This window comes from Chaetodon trifascialis, chromosome 1 (assembly GCF_039877785.1).
Source record: "Chaetodon trifascialis isolate fChaTrf1 chromosome 1, fChaTrf1.hap1, whole genome shotgun sequence".
Taxonomy (NCBI): Eukaryota; Metazoa; Chordata; class Actinopteri; order Chaetodontiformes; family Chaetodontidae; genus Chaetodon; species Chaetodon trifascialis.
Window position 1 is genome coordinate 2184828 of NC_092056.1, and position 21559 is coordinate 2206386.

The following is a 21559-nucleotide window of genomic DNA, read 5'->3' on the forward strand; positions in this document are numbered from 1 at the left end:
TTTTATCTCAAACGTGATTACAGCGTAATGTGAAGGAGAATCAACTGATTCACTGCAGTCCGTGCATCCTAAAAAACAAATGGATAAAGAAAAAACAGACAGGGTTCATGAAACCACACCTTCTCCTTCAGCACACTCAGCTTCTGCGTGAGGTCGACAACTTCTGCTTTCAGCTCGCCGCACTGTTTCTCTGAGCTGCTGCATTTACCGGAAACGCTCTCGAGCTGCAGAGGAAAAGACAACGTGAACGACTGCTGAATTTTAACCTGAGGAACAGGAGAAGGAGAGGCGTCACAGGTCTTACGGCGTGCTCGGTCTGAAGGAGCCTGTCAGACACGTCTTTGCACTGCATTTCTCTTTGGCTCAGAGACTCTCGGAGGCTGTTGATGAGCTCCAGCTTCTCGGACGTCTTCGCCAGCGTGTTCTCCTTCTCGATGAGCGAGCTCTCCAGGCACTCCTGCGTGCTACTCAGTCTGACAACACAAGAACAGGTAAAGCAGACTCAGCTACAACATCTCACGCTTCAAAAAACACAAGTAGAAAACACCAGCCCATCATCGGGCAGAGTGCGCTGCTCGCAGGTACACCCAGGTTCTCCACTCAGTCCAGCGCCTGGCTGTGCTTTAGCACAGATAAATGGTTTGCAGTGACCAGACGAACTCTCAAGACCAAAATGTACAAACTGTTTGTTTTTTTAACAATCCCACACCACTATGAGAAAACTGTGACTCGTGAGTTAGGTCGTTTTCACACCTGACCCAGCGGACTCGGTTCGATTGGGGAGCTGAAAGTCGCAGCATTGTTGCATTCATCACTTGTTTCGGTTCTGCTTTCATGCTGTGATTTCTAAAGCGCACCGAACCTTCTGAGCAGCATCACGTGGTTGAAAGGGGCGCTCGTCCATTGGACAAAGCAGGTGGGGAAATCCCTCCCTCCCGGCCCGGAAAACAACAGTGAACACAACTGTTCCTATAACGCTATCGTAGCTCGTCAGGGACTGATTCTGCTATTTTTCTAACTTTGATGATCTAACGTGTGACAACAGATGAGCTCAGAGTTTAAGGACTGTGACTGTTGGTAGCTGTGATTTGATTTTGTTTAAATCGTTTAAATCGTTGAATCATTTAAAGCGGACCAAACAGCTCTGGTGTGAAAGCGACCTAAGTCTATGAGACTGTGTGTCTCCAGGTTCATGATGCTGTGATCTAACTGCCACAGGAAGGATCAGAGTCAGCCAGAACAAAATTCATTCTGTCCGGCTGGCTCTGTCATTTCAACGTGTCCAAAGAGTTTGTGATGTCAAACAGTTGAAGGCCAAGACGTGACCTCAACTAAGGTCAGACAGTGAAGCTACAGGAAGGTTTGGGCGGCTTATTTCTCCGTTTTGTAAAACATAACCAAAAAAAAAGTGACTGAAATTCTCTGAAACTGACCAGACGTTGCAGCTCGGCCTCCGAACTACCACAGGATGGTAACTCTTTGGCTCTGCATCCTGATACATTCAGCAGAGGTGACTTCTGCCGTGGGTCAGTCACTTACCCTTTGAGCTGTTCGTTGAGACTGCTAACCAGCAGCTGATGCTTCTCTGCATCTCTGCTCTGCTGACTCCGGACGCTGGAGAGTTGGCTCTGCAGTTTCTCGGACTCGTTCTGCGGCGGCGGAAAAAGACAGATTAAATTCTTAAAGCGGTGGACAAAGAGGTCATCACTGCACACAGACGAAGAGGACAGCAGACGTGCTGGAGAGCAGCATCGGAGGAGACTTCTGCTGAGCTGTCACTGCTGCTAAGTGTCCATCAGAGGAGCTGATGCTCTTAAATATTGAATTCCCACTCATGAGGTGATAATGATCTTTGATGTGGGCCAGTCTGACAAAGTTAAGCAGTGAAGTGTGATTTACGACACCCAGTGAGTCTGCGACAGGACGTTCAGATTAAACAAGCACACCACACCATTAGCCTCACCGCCAGAGGTGCTCTCTAGCGCACACGTACATGAGAGAGCCAACACACCTGAGAGGCCCAACATGGCTGCTCATCTTCATCTACATCAAACGTCACCTGTGTTAGAAGGGTTTGTTACAACATCCTAGTCCTCAGGAGGGAAACAGGCAGTTCACTCATCGTTTGCTACTCATCAGGAGGTCAGTAAAGCCTGCGCGTTACATTTCAGTGTGAGTTTAGACCGTACTGAAGCAGACAGGCTGCTGTGATTTAACCCTGGAGCTACGACAGTGATGTCAGGTGGGTTCTGTGCAGCCAGGTCACCTGTAACGCCTCTATGCGAGCCTGCAGCTGCAGCCGATCCTCCAGGTCTTGACAGCGCTCCTCCAGGTTCAGGATCTGCTCCTGCAGTTGGTTCCTTTCCAGCTCCAACTCCTCCACAACAGACCGCAAACCATCTGGAATCGCCAGCAGGAGAACAGGTGTCAGGGACGTAAAAGGAGCACGTGTAAGGACAGATTAAGGCCTTTGAGGGAGGCGGAAATATCTGCACCTTAACAGCAAACCTTCAGCAGAGCAGCAGAGTCACGACACACTCGCCCTCTGCTGCTCTGTTTCTTCACTCATTAATTCAGCCATTTTTTCAGCTGTGACCACTGATGAAACACTTCCTGCACAGACGTTTCAGATTAAAAGCCTTTCAGAGACTCAAAGGGAAGAACTATTTGAGAATCGACTGTACTGCAGGGCTGTCATTTTATTCAATGTCATATTCAATAAACAACGATCTGTCTGAAATCAAATTCACAGTATTTAAGCACAAGAGGCCGAATGTAAAGCTACCTGTGAGCACCTCAGTGGAAATTAAATAATAGACCTACTAATCCATACAAAGTGCATTTAAAACAATATGACAGCCCTACAGGTTCAGGTAAAAAGGTGAAAATCTGAAGGACAGGTGAGTCAGAAGGAAGTCATGACTACAGGAAACAAAGTCTGTGAGGAAAGTGCATGAAAAGACGAATTCATTAAAAATGTCAGGGCTCACATCAGCAGGTTTTCCTTCCCTTTAAAATATCCACTTTTTAATTGCATTATTTTTCTGAGACATTCTTTGGTTTCATGACAAGCAAAGGCAACAAGACAGGATGAGAGGAAATGAAGAAAAAGGAGCAGAACGTGCAAACAATGAAAAACGAGACTTACCAGACGAAGTCCTGCACCAACATTTACACGATCTCACGAGAATCAGTGAACTAAACCAACAAACACCAGCAGCTCAACCAGCATGCACGCGTCCAACCAAAAGACTGCCAACTGATGACGATGGAAACCAGTGAACGAGCCTCTGGATCCCATCAGGTTATCCCAGAGTTACTTTCAATGAGTGTGAGATGAGCTTCAGCTCAGCTTGTGTGACCCAGCAGGCGAGTCCAAAAGACAAGCTGAGCCGAGCTCGTCCCTCCATGTGGACACACCAGGTCTTACATTCACAAAAGAAAACCAACCAACAGCCACAGTCCAACACTCAGTAACATAAATTTGGAGTTTATGGTGAAAACAACAAAATATCAACCCAAATGTGCAGATGAGCGTGTGCATGCCGGTGGACGCTGTCCGGCGGGTCTCACACCTGTGTCAGGGGTACTGTACTCGGGCCACCAACCTCCCATGTTCTCTCCCTCCATCGGGGTGGTGCTCTCAGAGGTGCTCCGCGGGTCCTGCCCATCAAATTCAAAGTCCTCCTGCAGGAGGGACGAAGGTATTCAAAGCAGGGCAGCAGCAGGTTAGCAAACATCCAGAGACGTACGTGGACACTGACTCACTAAAGCCTCAGAAACAAAGAACATAAGCAACACTGAACTCCTTCTGTAATAAGAGTTCAAAGTCAGGCTGGCCGGCATCTTGTGGAAAGGCTGTCATTCAATTTGCTGCCTTTATTAAAAACTGTATTTCTGTTAACATAACATGCAATTACTTCCTGTAAGAGCGAAAATGATGATTTCAGCTGAATAAGCAGGCCTGGCTCCATACGCTCCATACATAAAACAGTCAAGTTTATTTATATTTACAGAAGACATGACTGGACGTTAACTGGTGGAGCCCAGGAAGTGCTGGCAGTGCCTTCCATTGGCCTGCTCATCTAATCTGACCTGTGCTTTATACAGACAGTGGTGCAGTTAGCACATCTGGAGAAGATGCTGCTCATTCAAAACGCTGGGACCGCCTCGGCACCACCGCGGGAACGCCGGCCGTCCACCTACCTGCAGGCTTCGCTGGGCTGGAGCCGTCAGCTTCTTGGCCCTGTGTTGGCCGAGCCCCCGAGCTTGAGCCAGCTCCTCCTCCAACTCCTGCTGCCGAGTGGCCAGTGCTGGATCGGAGCAGCCGGGAAAGAACCAGTCATCCTCAATCAGTTTTGTGCCACAGGGGAAAGGGGGGGGGGTCGGTTGGATTGAGGGTGTGTTTATGGATGGGGCGTGGTTTGATAATGGGCAGGACAGAACGATAGCAGAGTGAAAGAGGACACTTTTTGAAGACAGGATGACAGAGATGGAGAACAGCTGAGTGTTGGAGGCTTTGATGAGGAGGGACATGAGGCACTTTCAACACCACACACGAACTTCGCAACACAACAGTTTGATCCAAAAGTGAAAGCAACAACAGAGACAGACTGCAAGAGAAATATGGAGACAGGCTGAGAGAGCGAAGGACGCAGAGAGAGAAAGTTACTCCGGGTCTGTACACACTTTGGTATTTGCATAAGGTCTGTGGAGCTGAGAAACACTTCAAAAGCAACATTCTGGTCAGAGCCATGCACACCTGATTTGCATAGCAAAGGAAAACAGCATTCAAACATGTGGGAGACGGAGAGGAAGAGTGGCTGTGGGAGGAAGGAGAGGGCCCCTTTTCATGAGTCACGCTTAAAGCTTCTCTGCCGTTTCCTCGACAGGGACAGCAGGCAGTTATTCAGGGAAACACAGGGCAGGTAGACAGCTGGGGGGGGGGGGGGCTCGCAGTGCTGTTTGATTTGGATGCAAGCAGGGCGATGCCAAATGGACTCGACCGAACAAAACGTGTTCCCATCTGTTTTGTGACAACAGGCTGATTTTTGATGTGTAGGGATGGAAGGGGGGGGGTGGGGGTGGGGGGGGGCAGCTTAAAGCAAAGGGTGGGGCAGGAAAAGAGAAGGCGGGTGAAGCAGTGGTCAGCGTGGGTTCAGTGTGTCAGCAGGCTGAAGCAGAGATCAGCTCCATTCAGCAGAGGCATGCATGTCAGTGTGGGACTTTAACACGCATCAGCTCTGAGTTACATCATTTACACCGATCACACAGAGAAAACAGGTGTGAAGCAGGACAGAACCAGTCTGCCTCCAACTGCTTTTCACCCACACGGACCACAGCAGCGGATTAAACATGGAGGACGTAAGGACAGAAGAAACGTGATTCATGAAGCCGACAGTTAGTCCTCCGCTGTGACACCTCAGAGGCGAAGGTTCCTCTGCTGATGCCTGAGAGCGCCATGAAGACATCTGACGCTTTGAGTGAGAAACCTGAAGCGTCTGTGCTTCACTGAGAGGCTGTTCACACCTGGCATTAACAGACATCATGGCTGACAGCTCTACCTCTTACCTGTCAAGGTAAGCAGCGGATGATCGTGAACACACAACCTGTTTCCTGCCATTTAACTAGTGACTGAAAGATCTCCAGACTCCCTTTAATAAATGCTAAATTTTCATTGTTGAGTGAGAAGAAACTTTGTCAAACAGCTATAGTAAATCCTGAATTGTTTGGCATTAAAAGCACCACGTTAAGTTGCGTGTGAACAGCCTCTCTGACTGAGCCCATCATATTTTCAACAGGGAGGGAAATTAATTGATCTACTTTGGCCCCAAAATGAGAACATGAATTATATCAAACACTGACACCTTTGCTGCCCTTAAAGCTAACTCTCTCTTTAATTCATGGCCTTTTAAATAACATAATGGACATGACAAAGAGTTCCTGCTGCCTGCCGTTGATAAAGAGATCGTGTGCTGCAGCAGCAAACCAGAGAAGCTAAAGCTCAGCTGTTATTGATGCTGACATGTTTATTTATGCTGCTTATTGTTTATAAGATGCAACATAAATCCCATTAGACTCAATGAAATGCGATTGTCACCATAAACGCCACATCAGAGCAACTTCTGCATCCCACAAGACTCAGTTTCCACTTCAGCGACAAACTCTGAATTACAGCATTTCCAGCAGCACTTGAAAGCAGCACCAACAACATAAGAGAGTTAGTGTTTAATTAAAGCACCAGAAATGACACCAACAGGGCTGATTGGACTGGATCCAAAGGTAAAAAAGAACCGTCTCCACCGGCCAGCTCCGAGCAAGGACGTGATGTTTTGAGACAGGTTCAAGGTTTTCTGTCCGCATTCGATGAAACGGCGCTGGAGCGAGACGCACGGCTCGTTAAAATTAACTTCAGCAGTGTTTCAGATAAAGCGTTAATTACTGCGAGCGCTTTGAGTCGAGCATCGTTATTCACAGCAGGTTCATCAGCGTCGACTCACCCTCAGTGATTTGGACATTTATCAACAGGCGGTGGCACACACTGCTGATCAAAGCCAACAGCCATAATTAACAGAAGAGGGACCATCAGCCCTTTTATTCCAGTGTGAGTTTTTTATTCAACTTGCATTTGTATATTTTCTGTGCATTAGCTGCACGTCTGCAAGGACGATCACAGTTTGTCTGGATCATCAAATACTTCATTACTGTTACTGATCGTGTCCATTTTCCACAGTGACAGGATGGAGAACCATGTTCTGTGAAGGGTAAACACAGGATGGACGTCCTGGACGTCCCGTGTATGTGTAATCCTAAAGTAAGTCACCAGAAATGACTGAAAAGACTCTTATGGGATGGATAATGTTGCTCCTTCTCAAGAGATTCTGTATTAATGTTATTGAACATCTGAGGCCCGACTGCACACGTTAGTCCTCTTCCCAGAGTTAGTCCAGATCCAGCCATCCCACCACAGACAGCGTTTGGTTACATGTGATCCTGGGACATTATTATTGGTGGATTGTTCCCAAACATTTGAGTGCGATCACACCAGAAATCAAAGGATGGAGAGAGGAAACAGAAGGACAGAAGAACAGAAAGGGGCGAAGGGATGGAAAAGAGGAAGGACACAGGAGAGGGACAGACAGGAGGGACAAAAAGAAGGCAGACTCTGGAGGACGGCCTTCACTGCACTGCCTGCAGCTCAGCCCAGCACGGGTGAAGTCGACGGGGAGCTGCAGACAGTGCAGCGAGCACAGCGAGGAGCCTGCATGCACAAAACTGATGGGAAACTGATCTGTGAGGCTGCTCCCATCCCTGGAGCAGGGGCTGGAGGGGGAGGGCGGGGGGCGGAAGTCCACGAGATGGGAGGCAGCACAGGGTGAACCAAACGCTCACAGCAGTGAGGACGGGGAGGGGGTTAAGAAAAAGAAAATAATGTTCAGTCAGACAACACTGGACACGTGGTAAACAGTTCACACACACTCTGAATCTGTCTCTGCTAGAAGACGTGGTGGTGGTGTTGGAGGCGTTGAGACAAAGTAAAAGGAACTAAGTCAAATGAAGTGTAGTTGCATTATACTGATAATGCAAAGACGACCAATGACAATGACTCTTTATACACCACATCAGACAGAGGAGCCTCGAGAGACCTAACGATCTGTAGTCCATCTGAACACACTCTCTGTCCTTTGAGTCTTCAGTTCAACAAAAAAACCTCGTTTACACGAAAAAAAAATGGTGGAAACCTCATCAGGAGCAACAGAGGAGGGACAGACATGCAACACATGCTGTGTGTACACAACAGGACGATGTAAGACTACAGTATGGACAAACAGGATGATCACAAAGTTCAACCAACGGCCCCCTAAAGCGACAAATACTGTCTCCTCCACCAAGGCAGAATTTAATACAGGGCTGTTACTTTCAAGCTAGCTGTACCTAATAAACTGGCAAACGAGCAGACAATGAAACTTGGTTGGAACTGTAGTGTTGAACTGCACTGAAATGAAATGAGAACTGGGATGACAAACAGTCACATCCTGAGCAGCCAAACACTTTGGAAAACTAACGAGAAGATCCCGCCTGACTCGCATCTCACAGAGGACGAAGATCGTTCCAGACCGATCGTTTAGCAGCGCTGCACACAAACAGAAATGACTGGAGAGCACGCAATCATTTCCAAACTATCCTGGCTTTATGGACGAACAGGTGGCAGGTTGAGGGAGCAGACCACCACTCTGCTACGATGTGAACCCTGTGGTCCATCGATCATAGAAGACAGGAAGTACCAAGTTAAACTACTGTATCAGAGAAACACTGATACTTTTACTGCAGTTATCAGTGTCAGTCACATGTAGCTGACATGAAACGCTCTACGAACTGGCAGTGGGGGGGGGACGGTGAGAAACCTCCATGCGAGATGTTCTGCTCGCTATAAACGAGGGTCCAGCCGTGTCACAGAACCCTGATGGTTGCTGCTGGTTATCCTGTGCTGATACACACCTGAGCCTTCACTCAGATAATGTGCATTTAGGTGAGCTCATGTCATCCTCTAGAGGCAGCCTTACCCTCTCTTTCCTCCTCCATGTGGCTGATGCGGAGGGCCATGGCGGCCTTCTCCTCCTTGGCCCGGTCCCTGGCGCTGACCGCCTCAGCTACCATCTCCTGCCACTCCAGGACCTGGCTCTGAGTGTCATCGGCGCTGCCCGACTCACTGGCCTGAGACCGGAGGGAGAAGAGTTACAGCAGACCAGCAGAGAGCCGGTTTCATCCACCGTGCACCAAAAACCTGGATCCTGACCTGAGAGGCCGCCCTCTTGGTGAACTGCTCCAGGTCTGCTTGCAGCGTCCTCTGCTGCTCCTCGTAAACCACCAGCTTGGCCTCCAGCATTTCTAGCAGCGAACATCAAACACACAATGTTTTTGGCAGCAGAGCCACCAGGGGACAAAGTTCAACCAAACTCCAGTTTGATTTTTACCGTTTTTTGCTTTGAGCTCCTCGTACTGCTCCACCTTCCAGAGGTTTTCCTCCCTCTCCTCCTCCAGCGCTGTGATACGACTCCGCAGGGCAGTCAGGTCGGGGGGGGCACCTCCAGCCTGAAGGGGGCAAAGCAAACATCTTTTCTAATCAGCTTCACCTCCCAGCTTTGCTTCGGAGAGCTCGATGTGTTTGATATCTTTGCTTTGGATGAGAAGTCTGTTAACGTCTCTACAAAGGAACACAACCATCCAAATTAAATCTAAACATCTGTCGTCCCACCTGGCTCTTCTTCAGCTCCTCCTCCAGCTGTCTGATCCGAGATTTAGACCACGCCTTCATTTTCAGGAACTTGGCCTCTGATCTGCTGGCTTCGTCTATTTTTTGCTTCGTTTGGGCTGAAAAAAAAAAAAACGAGCCTGGTGAAATGAATGAAGCTGTGATTGTTTTTCTTTTTGTCATTACAATAAACAGGACTCTTTATTTTTATCATATTAAAATCAGGTACATGTGTATATTTAACACATTACAATGCCAGGAAACATTTCCATAAAACCAAAAATAATATCACTGTATTTGATTTAATGTGGTGAATTCTGTCTCCTCACAGATGAAACTTTGATTTTTGGATGAATGTGCATCTTCCGTCACGCTGACATTTAGAATCGAGATAAAAAAAACAACCTTCCAGCTCAGTTATCCTTTGGATGGAGGCTGAATCCATGGGTACGTTTCCGCTTCCTGGGGCCTCCTGACCAGCAGGTGGTGCTGACAGCGAGGCCCTCCTCAGCTCCTCCAGCTGCACCAGGAGATCCTGCTGTGTCTGGGCCATCTGTGCCTGATGCTGCTCAGCCATTCGTTGAACCTCCGCCCGCTGCTTTTCCATCAGGTCGCGAAGTTGCGCTCGCATCACGTGCTTCTCTGCCTCCATCTTGGATTCCAGGCTCTCTCGTTCCACTTGCAGCCGCCGCAGTCGCTCTGTGAGCTCCTGTGAGGAGAGGAGACGCATCAATGGAGAATACGCTCTGTAAACGTCATTAAAAGTCATCACGAAATATACAGGAGGAGGAAGAGAGTGTTTGAAGTGAGGAGGCGCTGCTCCTGACCTTTATCTGTTGGTCCCTGCCGTCCACCTCTCCCTGCAGAACATCAATGACCTGGGTTTTACCCAGCAGCACCTCCTCCTTCTCATGGAGCTTCTGTTTCAGAGCCTTCAGCAGCTGAGGAGGAGACAAAGAGGAGTTTGGCTGTGATAAGGCGCTCCACCCTCCAGCAGTCACTTACTGCTCCTCACTGATTCACAGAGAAACGAGTGTCTCCACCTGCTCCAAGTCTGCACTGGCGTCAGACTTTGCCGCCAACTTGAAGAGCTCCTGTTCATGCATCTGGTTGATCTCCATCAGCTGGTTGTCTTTCTGAATAATGATGTCTTTGAACGTCTGGATCTGAAGGAATGCAGGGTGAATACAGATGAATTTCACAATAAAAGCATCGCTGCTTGATGTTTTCAGAAAAAGATGCTCCGGCGGCCTCAAACAGAAAGATCAGTGATCGCTGAGCTCTTTGAAAACCTACGTTCTGCTTGTACATGCTCTCCTTCTGACTGTACTGCTCCTTCTCTGTGACCAGCAGCTCTCGGAGGCTGTCCGCCTGCTCCTGCAGCAAACTGTAGCGCTCCTCTGACTCCCCCACCTTCCTGGTCAGACTCTGCACCAGCAGCTGCAGCTCCTGCATCGCTCCACCGTCCTCCGTCACCTGAGGAGGAGCATTAATGACAACATGGGCATACAATGAACATGCGTCACTGCTACTTGGGCTGGAAATGCCGTATCCTCTTCTTCTGTGTTAATCTCAAGATGTGAAAATGTTTCACTGCAGAAATGTGTGGTAAGCTCATGTTCACACCACGTTCTTGAGGTGTTGGACCTTTTGTTGTGGTGCAGGTGTGATGGGCTGATCTCCAGCCAGCGCTGTCTGCAGGTGAACAATATAGGCCTCTTTCTCTGCCAGCTTCCTGTCCTTCTCTGTCAGCATGGCATCCATTTCCTCGCCTCGCTGCCGCTGCGACTCCACCTCCCTTCTCTGGAAGAAATCAGCAAGGACGGAAATTAAAACACTCTGCAAACGCATGTGTGAACCTAAATAAAACGGGGGACAAAAACAAGCTACAACAAGACAGAAGGAACCATAGGATGGAAATTAAAGTGCTGCTACAGTGCAGTGAAAGATATGAATAAAGGTTTCTTGCAGTTTGTTCCAGATATGTGATGCATGAACACTGAGTGCCTGTCCATGCTTAGCTTTGACTCCGGGGCCAGTCAGCAGACCTGAACCCAGACCATCTGAGAGGTCTGGACTGGAGCCTGGTGCCCATCTTTGTGACACTGCTTATCTGACTGTAAACGGGAGACATGAAGGTATTTTACCTTGTTTTCCAGCTCCTCCGCTCTTTGTGCAAGCTGGTGTTCTAGCTCCTCAACCTTCTTCTTCAGCAAGACAATCTTGCCCCGACTGGCTTGCTCTCCTCCTTCTGATGACCCCTACAGGGACACAAAGAGACAACACTGTGAAAGCATGCACACGTTAGACTACGTTTACCAGAAGATCAGAGGCGCAGCTTAAATGTGATGCTCTCATTGAGTCGTGTCTGCTGGCAGTTGTTCTGTAAAGTGAAAGAGATAACAACCTCAGCAGCTCGTGATTCCTGTCTCAAACAGCGAGGCTGCATTGGAGCCTTTCTGCCCCCAAGTGGTGGGAATCACTTACTGCGTCAACCTGAGAGTCAGGATTAAAATAAAGTGCAGTTCAAATCAGACACACGTGGAGTTTCTGTGTTAACTGTGGGTCTTCACATGTGGTCACCCCAGTGTGTGTGTGTGTGTGTCCGGTGTGTGTGTGTTTACCTTTTTGCTGTGTGTTGGCGTGCCCTGGCCTCCCTGCTGGTTCCTCAGCTCCTCCAGCTGCGTGTTGAGGGACGTCACCTTGGCCTTGTTCTGCAGACGCAGCTTCGACAGTTTGGCCTCACCGGTCTCCTTCTCCACCTGAGTCACAGACAATATGTTCTTCAGCTCAAGCCTGATGGGACGTCAGCGAGGGGCTTAGTCACAGCGACCGCGGGGACAGTCCTCACGAGAACATTTGAGGAGATGCTGCCAAAGCCCTTGGCAGTGTGAGATGTGACGAGCAGTGTGATGCTGGCCTGTGGTGGGCGGAGGTTTCACGTGGTGTAACGTGGCTCCGAAGCCAAACATTTACTATGCGTCGGCTGAACTCTAATCTCACATTCCTGCCTTAATTATTCTGCGGTAGACTTTGACTTGGGGGTTTAATAGTTAACTAGCTCCATGTTTTTTCAGCGAATGATCTCAGCCAGTGACTAACAGGAGCAGCTCCTGCAGCATGAGAAACTATTTTAGAAGAACTCATGTGACCAGCCGTGCCAGGCTCGGTCAGATACAAATCACAGCGTGTATTTCTGCTTTCAGTACAAGGAAATTTGCATGAACACGTCCACGACGTGCCACACCAGTATCATAAATACACAATGATTGAAATGGAGAGACCAAAAAGAGCCACTGTGCTTGACTTCAGTGCATATTTTAATGCTAATGTTTTCACAATAAGTGTGCTAAATCAGAGACGCTGAAAACAAACGCAGGTGCACTTTGTGTCAATCAGAGAAGAGATCTCAAACAAAATATGGCCGCTACATGGCTCATAAGGGCATAAATAACATGAAACAGCTATTATGATCTATGATTTCATAGTGCAAACAGACATTTAGGTGTTATGTTTAAAGTGACGCTGAGGTAAGCTTTGTGAAGACGGTGGAGAAACCTTGAGTTGCTCGTCTTTGGAGCGAAGCGCTGCATCCTTCTCCCGGATCATCTCCTTCAGCTGAGCGACGAGCTGCTCGGTCTGGATGAGCCGCTCGGCCATTTCCTCTACAGCGACCTCTCCACCAGCAGCAGCAGCAGCTCCGCGGGGAGAGCCCGGACTCTGCGGAGAGACGGGGGAGAAGGTGGGCTCAAGACCACAAAGAGCTGTCTGTTCGCAGCAACGTTTTACAGAGACGTCTGAGAAATGCTGTTTCATCTGCAGTGTGTCTGCAGAGTTCTGACAGTGTTTATGTGTGTGAGCCTGAGGAGACGATTATCATCCTTATGATCACTAAAAGAACACTGAAAGGGGGCAGTGAGGATGCACTGACCCCACTTTTTCTTTGTCAGCACCGATTTTGATACATAAATACTCATTTCCAAAACCGAGTACTTATTCAATACATCTTTGCTTTTGAATAATTTGTGCAATTACACCAATAACTGCATTCCTAGCAAGACGTCATGCAGAGATAAGCACAGAGGCTGTAGAGTGAAGAGGACGGGGATGCAGGGGGGATTTAAGCTGGAGCAGTGGTCCCCCCCTCACAGGAAGTACGAGCTCTGACTGTCTGAGTCAAAGCCCTGTGCTCAGCAGTCTACTCATCCCAGTCTATCTGCACAGGAACTCACTGCAGGCCTTTCGCTCTGTGTCCTTTGGGCCAATCAAGCTGCTGACCGTAATAAATAATTAATTTGGTTTTAATTTCAGTTTGAGTGCCAGGTATTTTTATCAGGTCTGGGATCATTGCATGCTTTTTAGTGAAGGGATGTGATCACTCATGCACAAACTGTATAAACAATGTGAGTGTGTTACTGCTGGATAACCTGCTGCTGACAGGGGTCACAACATCAGCCCCCAGACGGGATTATAGTGAGAGCGTTCGCGTAAAAAGTGAGCACATGTGGACTTACTGCAGAGCCAGGCTCTCCCTCCTCGCCGGAAAACCATTTCAGCATGGTTTCAGTTCAGACCTGAAACACACACACACACACACACACACACACACACACACACACAGAGTAACACTGACATCTGACACTTCTCAAGCAACATTAATAATCAGCAACAAACAGTGGAAACGCGAGGCGAACCTGACATACACAACCTCGGTCATACATAGGTGTAATTGTATGGTTCACATGAAGTAAAAGAGGGTGGGTGAAGCTCCAGAGAGCAGAGCTGATGCTGCACTTCAATGAATGAGCACGTCAGCCCTCACTGAGTTACAGGCAAGACTGTGACTTCTTAAATTATTGATAAGCATCAGATAATGGACTGAGGAGTGATACAGCTCATCTGACCAGCAGGCCGGAGGTGGACCAAGCCAGTCATCATCATAAAGCAGTTTTCACTGCACAGCTGGCTGCAGGCTCATCTCATCGTGTAAAGCAGACTGACAGCTGTGGCTATTGGCGCTTGCAGCTGGTGCCCAAACAACCAGGAGACAGAAGAGGCCAGGACTTGAAGCCTGGTGCAGGACCAGGTTCACTCAGCTTGCTTAAATGTCCAGCCCATGTGACGCAGGGGAAAATCCGGTCAGACCGGTTCCCTCACGCATTCCACAGCAGGAGACTCTGGAAGATACCGGGGCTAGCTGCTAGCCATCCCCAACCTCAGAGTCCATCAGGTTTAATCACAAGCACAAAATGAAACACAAAGCCCGGCAACACTGTGACTGAGCAGGAGAAAATCCCCATTTCAGGCACAACACTGCAAATAGTGTCAGGTTACTAAAAGCTTTTGGCATTAGCTGAGTTACTAGCTTGCTTGCTCCAGATGCTACTCAACACGTACCCCGACTCACTGGAAGTTAGCCGCAAAGGCTCCACACTTGTCCCAGCAGAAGGCCCCGGGGGTGGGCGTCGGGAAGTCGGCCAGTTATCTAATCAAATACCAGTTAACGTTACAGCTAACATTCATCCAGCTAGCTAACTTTAGCCTGACAGATATGTAGCTACATGCTAACGTGGCTAGCATGGCACTGCACCTTGACTAGTCACTTGATGAATAAGCTCGATAAAGCAACGCGCACCCGTTAAATATAACTTTGAAGTAATTACCGGATCCACACGTTCACGAAGAACTCACCTGAAACCCCGCAACGTCGAGACAATCCTGCGAAATTACATTTTAATCCACTTGGCGACGATATTGCAGTGGGACAGAGATATGCACTGGTCACGTTTGTCAACAGACAACTGGGAGGAACCTGCGCATGCGCAATGCGGCCATGTTGACAGGTCAGAGCGGAACCATCTCTGGATTTTTCTAATTATTATCGGCTTCAAAACATAATGTGCGTGCAGGTCGTTAATATGGTTAGACCCGTCAGACCTACGCAGAATGAAAGACCTCTATTAGCTCATTATATGTTTTTTCCTTCAGGAGAGGCCTGTGCTGCTCATCAAAGAGGAAACAAACACCAAGATAATTCATTCCGGTCAATTCCGCTTTTGCAATATCCTAGCGGATGACTTCTTTTGCGTTATGATGATGGACACAATACATATTTATTTCTCCTTACAAGCAGCTGTATTGCATAAACAAAAGAAATTACTGTGCATTTGAATGTGAGCATTGTTTTTAAATGTTTGTACTAGAGAAATTTGACACATCTGCATTAAATGTGCTTTAACTATTCAATTCTTATGTCCCAGGAGCTGGAAAACGGTCACCTACTCACACAACCAGCAGAAACAAAGCAACATTAGCATTAATTTGGAGTCGTGGTTCTGTTCACCTGGCCATTGGAAATCTGGTTCTTAGTCTGTTTCTGTGACACAGCTGCATACTAGAAGTTAACTGCACTTTGATTCTAATAATTATTCTGACATGATAAAGTAAAGCATACTTAAATGCCTCTATGTGCACTAAAATTGCTTGATTTTTGGATGTGGTGTTAATACAGTAATTATCCTAGTGCAACCTGTAAATGAAGTGAGACATTGCTCGGTGGTGTAACAACACATGCGGAACTGCACAGACAGAGACTGCAGCAAGAATGGCCTCAGAGGTAAAAATAAACTGTTTACACACACCTTAACACACCTCTCTTCTCACTCTCTGTGTATTCTGTATCCTACAGTTGCCTCCAGGTGACCATCACACAGCATATCACCACCTTGAGGCACTCATCATTTCTGTTGACACTGTAATTTAGTGGCACCGATATTCCCAAGATTACATCACCAGAAGTAACAGTGAGCCTGTGGTCTTTGGGGCCCCTCGAGGTCTCTGGAGCCTCGCGGACTTTGACCATTTTACTGATTGGTAATCCAGCAGTGCTTCAGACAATGCACAAATGAGTGACCCTGAGGGATGCAGACATTCTGCACTGTCTAGTTTTCCAGGGTTGAATGAGTGTTTTTTGTTTTGTGTAGACTGAATTTTCTTTTTCTAGTCAGAATCAAACAGCAATATTTGAACATTTATATGTTTCAAGATAATTTTAAGTATTATTATTTGTGAATGAAGCTTGCAATGACTGGTGGAGCCTCACATGTTTACACACATGTCACCTCAGCTCTCTTACTGTATGGATCTCTATGGATTAGTCTGAGTAATCTTAGCCTGTAAGGCTCTTTGCCAAACAGTATGATATCCATGGCTTCACAAATACATGGCACCGCCCTCACATACACACACACACACACACACACTGCAGACTGGATGTACGACTGCAAAGCCACAGGAGTTAGACAACTGTAAAAGCAGAGATAATGTATTGTGAGTTTTTGTAAATTGATTTTCTCAGTGTAGAAAAATAGATGGAAGCCGGTGATCTCCTGGAAGGTCGGAAAACATATTAAAATATTAATTCAAATAAAAATCTGTAAGTGAGTAAAGCTTAATGTTTATAGCACTTCATAAAACAAAGTTCTAAAGTGCTTCACACACACAAAAATATTAATGAAGACACAAATACAATAAAAAATACAATACAATATGAAACACAACAAAAACAACAAGCAAAGCCCAGAATGGAGATCTCCAGAAAGGCTTTCCGACAGAGATGAGCTTCTTGAAAGAGTCCAGAGATTGAGCAGATCTGACAGATGAGGAAGATGACTCCAGAGGATCGGACCTAAAACAGCAAAGACACGATGGCCTTTTGTTTTGCAGTTGGAGCGGGGGGCCGAGGTTAGAGGATCGGAGAGGTCGAGAAGTGGCATACGTGACGAGGAGATCAGAAATGTGACTGGAGGGAAGACCATGAGTCTCAACCGTTAATAGCAGGGTCTTGCAGTTTATTGTGAATGTTACAGGAAGTCAATGGAGGGAAGTAAGAACGGGGATGACGTGGGACCGGCGGCTGGTTCTACTTAACAGACTATACTCTGAACTGACTGTCAAGAGTTACAATAATGAAGGAGGGAGGAAATGAAAGTGTGAATTAATAGTTCAACATCTGTAGAAGACAACACATGTGCAAACAAGTTCAGTAACATGTTGGTCAAAAGTCAGAAACTGATCATTGTTTGTTTCTGGGTTACTGTAGTAGTTTGTAAAGGTGCATTAACGGTCATACATTTAATGTTCAGAGACAACGTCGTCTCAAACAGGGAATTCAGAGACATGCCAGAGTAAAAACTAAGTCAGGAGTGTTTATCTCGCTGTCTCTGTCTCATCTGTGTCTGTCTGGTTTTCTTTAGTGTCTCTGTGAAGGTAAAGGATATGATGCTGTTAGGTAAAGAGCCTTAAAGGCTAAGAATAGTAAGCCAGGCTAAATCCATACAGTAAAAGCTCCCATGAGGTCTCCATAAGGTGACTGCAGAGCTCATCTCATCTGTCTTCTTGTTTATGGACGACTTAGGACGTAGGACGTAAGAACATAGGAACCATAGTAGCTTGCTGGCAACAAAACAGCTCCTAGAATAACAAATAAAGCAGAACATGATGAAGCATGCACACTCTGGTATATCTTTATTGATAGCAGACATAAAAGGTTAATGACAACAACAGCTGATTTGCATTTCTGATGGATTCCTTTCTTTTCATATTCTCACTGATCTAACACACGAATTCCTGTTATCATCCTCTCCTGTGTTTGTCTTCCTTGCAGTCTTAATTCACATTCAGAGGACCTCTCATAACATTAAAAAACACATAAACATGTATTTCGGGGTTTAATCTAGGCACACAGTGATAAGACAAGGTAAAACTGTGACTTACTGTAGATGTATGAACTGAAATCTGAGCTGACGTCAACATGTCAAAATATCACAGTCGTTTGGCTAACCAGACTGACAATTTAGCTCAAGTTTGGAGACAGAAAAGTTGGACCAAAACGTTGATAATTTGGGTCAAATTGTAGTCATTCTTCAGAATTGTGATCCCGAATTCCTTGATGGTGTGACAGAACATCATAACACTGATGTACTTATCTGTAAAGCATATATGGAGCTGTATAAACATTGTGAAATAGCCTGAAACCTTCAAATGTCTCTCTGCAGAGAACGTTAGCCTGTTAGCTTGTTAGCCTGTTAGCATGTGACACCACCTGATCGGGTCCGCTTTAAAGAATGAGTTCATCATTTTGGTAAAAACTCTGTCACAGAGTTATGAGAAAATCTCACACCTGTTCATGAAATATAAAGCTACATCCAGCAGATGGTTAGCTTAGCTTAGCATAAAGACTGGAATTGGATGGAAACAGCTAGCCGGGTCTGTCTGAAGTTGAAAAATTCCATTGGTTTGAGGTTGTCTGGCAGCCAGTGGAGATTTCAGAGAGCATGTGTACAGATTAAACAAGATAAAAGTCACCTGTTGTTTTAGGTGTGTCTCTGAACTTTGGACAGATTGAGGCTAACTGTTTCCCTCTGCTTCCAGTCTTTATGCTAAGCTAAGCTAAGCTAACTGTCTCCCAGCTGTATATTTAGCATACAGACATGAAAGTGGTGTCTATCTTCTTTTCTAACCGTCAGCAAGAACGTGAACAAGCATACGTCCCAAAATGTGCAAGTGTTCCTTTAATAATGTGGCAGAACTGCAGACAGTTTGATCAGGAAGTCATTTATCGTTGCCTTCCTGTGCGGCATGCTGATCAGAAAACGGTGATGATCCACAGATGCACCAAAGGGGGAACGCTGAGCTTCTTGTAGTCTGTTGGGTCAGGTTACGATCTCCATGCGGTTGTTCCCAGATGTGAAAAACATTTAAAAGAAAAGCATGAGACCCTCTTCAGGCTTGAAATGTCTCACTCAGATGGACATGAGAAGCCTTTGGTGAAGGCAATGGAAGATTCAGGCTGCATCTCTGCATGTTGGCATGTCCCCACACTGAAGGTACGAACAGTTTATCCTGAATCTCCCAGATCAGAAAACACGATGCTGATTATTTCCTTGGATAATCACAAGAAACCTGAACCTGGTGTGAAACTTTCTCTGATGCTTCTGCGTGTAAACATGAGAAGGACTGATCATCAGATCACTGCTGTCACTCGGTGTCCAATCGTTGGAACATCCGAACGTCAGGGCTTCTTCTCCTGCTGTTCGATGAACCAATCACAGGCCCCGATGTCCAGCTTGAGCTGCTCCATCACCCACGGGTCCTTCTCAGCCCCTTCAATAAATTCCTCTAAAGAAATCTGACCTGCACAAGAGGAACAGAGTGTCACACAGTCCAAAGTAAAGAAGAAGAAGAAGAAGGAAAGAGCTGGAGGATTCATGTCAGCACCGTATTAATGTGTGCACATCGTGTTATCACCAGCCTGGAACTTACTGTCTTTATTCTTGTCCACCAGTTCAAATATCCGGTCACAGATGTCTTCAATATTCACTGAGATGCTCGGATTGTTGTGCTTCTTTATCTTGTAGATGATCTGAACGGAAACAGGGAACAAAAGTTCAAATATCTGAGAGAACACGTCTCACACGGGCAGCTCTGCCTTTTTGAACACACATCTAACAGAACATTGAGCCCTTTAAATCTGCTCGTGTCAGTATTTGTTTGGACGTCTGGAGTCTGGATTCTTACTGGGAGCGACATGACTACACATTTCACTTGTTTGTGATGTCACGTACTTCTACGCACCAATCAGAATTCAGCAAATCAAAACCTGCTGACAGCTGTCAGGATGTTTGCTGGTGCTGTCAGGTCGCTGTCAATCAAATGTGATTGAACCACGCCCACATACACCTGATGAGGCAGATTCAGAGTCTTTAAGTGCTGAACTTTATAATTAACATCTGAGGATGTTTTTATGTGATTTAAACTCTGATTGAGGTTTATTTAGTCAGAAATATTTACTTTTGGGTAAAAGTTTTCAGGCTCTTTAATCATTTCAGAACTGGTGGAAGTTGTTTGCAGCTAATGCTAACAGCTTTAGCTTTGGTAATTTCACTAATTGATTGCATTTTCTGGCAGCTTAGTCCAGCAGTCCTTCTCTTGTTGTGCTTCACTTATTTCCGTGTGAAAAGACAGTAACAGGTAGAAAACTCCACCTACAGTAACAAATCCATCCCATCAACCTGCAGTAATTATACTCCCTTGAGTACTAACTCCAGAAAGTTTTATTTATTCTTTTTGGAAAATTCGGATGATTTCTGGATCGAAACAATGAATCAAAAAGTCGATGTTCACTGTTATTTGGAGCTTGGTTTCAGCTTTTTAAATGATGACAATGAGAACAGCTCATTGTTGGAATTTTTACGTTAATCAGCAGAAGAGGGAAAGTGTCCGCTTGAATCCAGTCCAGCAAAATATTCTTACGAACTGCTGAAAATACAACTTTTAATCCTGAATAAAATAACGTTGCACTTACTCTGATGATGTGTTTCACTTCCTGTCTGTCCAGACAGCCATTTCCATCTCTGTCATAAACCTTGAAAGACCATTTCAGTTTGTCCTCGAGCTTTCCACGAAGAACAAGATGCACGGCGGCCACGTACTCCAAGAAGTCGATATGACCATCCTGAGGAGGAAGCAAACACACCTTCCAGCTGACGGCATGCAGTACTGACGCAAATACTGACAACAACTTCACTAAAATACTGTCGATTTTAACATTGAACTCTATCTGAACTCTTCTGTTGCAAGACACTGTTTCATTACCTTGTTGGTATCAAAGGACCGAAACAGGTTTTCCATATACGCGGCTTCTTCTTCTGTGGATTTGCTGTTGATTCCAAAGATTCTCTTGAATTCGTGTAAGTGCAGATTTCCACTCGGGCATTCGCTCGCAAACTTACGGTAGAGTTCCTGGATGTTCTGAAGAGTCACTTCCTTCTCGCTGGCACTCTGTCCTTGACCCATTATTTTATGCGCAAAGAAGCAAAAAACTAAATTGCTAAAATGATGAAAAAGCTACAGAGACGGTGTCCAACATGTTCATGTCTGTGCACACAGCCGTCCCCCCAGCAGTCCATCCCATGTGGGCTATTTCAAGGTAACCTGCTGAACAAATCCAATTGACTTTCCAGTGATCTTCTCCAAATCCCTCTCGAGAATTCACTTTTTGCTTCAATATTTGTGCGTCTTCAAATCCTACAAAGCCGCTCCACGTTGCTCTGAGGAAAGTATTGATTCGCTCGCTGCTGAGAATGAATGATTTTGCTCATTAGCAGCAAGAGAGCAAAAAGCTGATTGCCCCCTCCAGACAAAAGGCCACGGCCGAGCTCTCAGAGAGATTAAAGGACGCGTGACGTCAAAGCCTGGATGTGGTCTCAGTAAAACGGTTCAACCTGAGTGCAGGTTGCCCACCAT

At 46.4% G+C, this 21559-nt stretch overlaps 2 protein-coding genes across 3 annotated transcripts in view; both read right to left on the reverse strand.

Moving 5' to 3' along the window:
* Nucleotides 1-15066, reverse strand: part of LOC139335845 (golgin subfamily B member 1) — a 32055-nt gene extending 16989 nt beyond the window's left edge. For both annotated transcript variants that reach the window (XM_070969618.1, XM_070969627.1), the window contains exons 1-20: nt 14945-15066; nt 13768-13827; nt 12812-12973; nt 11878-12015; nt 11401-11514; nt 10901-11056; nt 10550-10729; nt 10297-10419; nt 10081-10194; nt 9659-9962; nt 9257-9372; nt 8976-9093; nt 8798-8889; nt 8565-8715; nt 4207-4313; nt 3576-3687; nt 2267-2400; nt 1540-1649; nt 305-473; nt 120-224 (exon numbers count right to left, since the gene is read on the reverse strand). In XM_070969618.1, coding sequence (XP_070825719.1) covers nt 120-224; nt 305-473; nt 1540-1649; nt 2267-2400; nt 3576-3687; nt 4207-4313; nt 8565-8715; nt 8798-8889; nt 8976-9093; nt 9257-9372; nt 9659-9962; nt 10081-10194; nt 10297-10419; nt 10550-10729; nt 10901-11056; nt 11401-11514; nt 11878-12015; nt 12812-12973; nt 13768-13812 — 2550 coding nt within the window. In that variant the 5' untranslated portion in view covers nt 13813-13827; nt 14945-15066. The remainder of the gene's footprint in view (nt 1-119; nt 225-304; nt 474-1539; nt 1650-2266; nt 2401-3575; nt 3688-4206; nt 4314-8564; nt 8716-8797; nt 8890-8975; nt 9094-9256; nt 9373-9658; nt 9963-10080; nt 10195-10296; nt 10420-10549; nt 10730-10900; nt 11057-11400; nt 11515-11877; nt 12016-12811; nt 12974-13767; nt 13828-14944) is intronic.
* A 4259-nt stretch (nt 15067-19325) lies between these two features.
* On the reverse strand, nt 19326-21109 carry LOC139333773 (guanylyl cyclase-activating protein 2-like). Its single transcript, XM_070966419.1, has 4 exons — nt 20909-21109; nt 20619-20768; nt 19577-19676; nt 19326-19447 (listed from the first exon to the last, which is right to left on the reverse strand). Exons 1-4 carry the CDS (start codon nt 21107-21109, stop codon nt 19326-19328), a joined length of 573 nt encoding a protein of 190 aa, XP_070822520.1.
* Nucleotides 21110-21559: the final 450 nt, after the last annotated feature.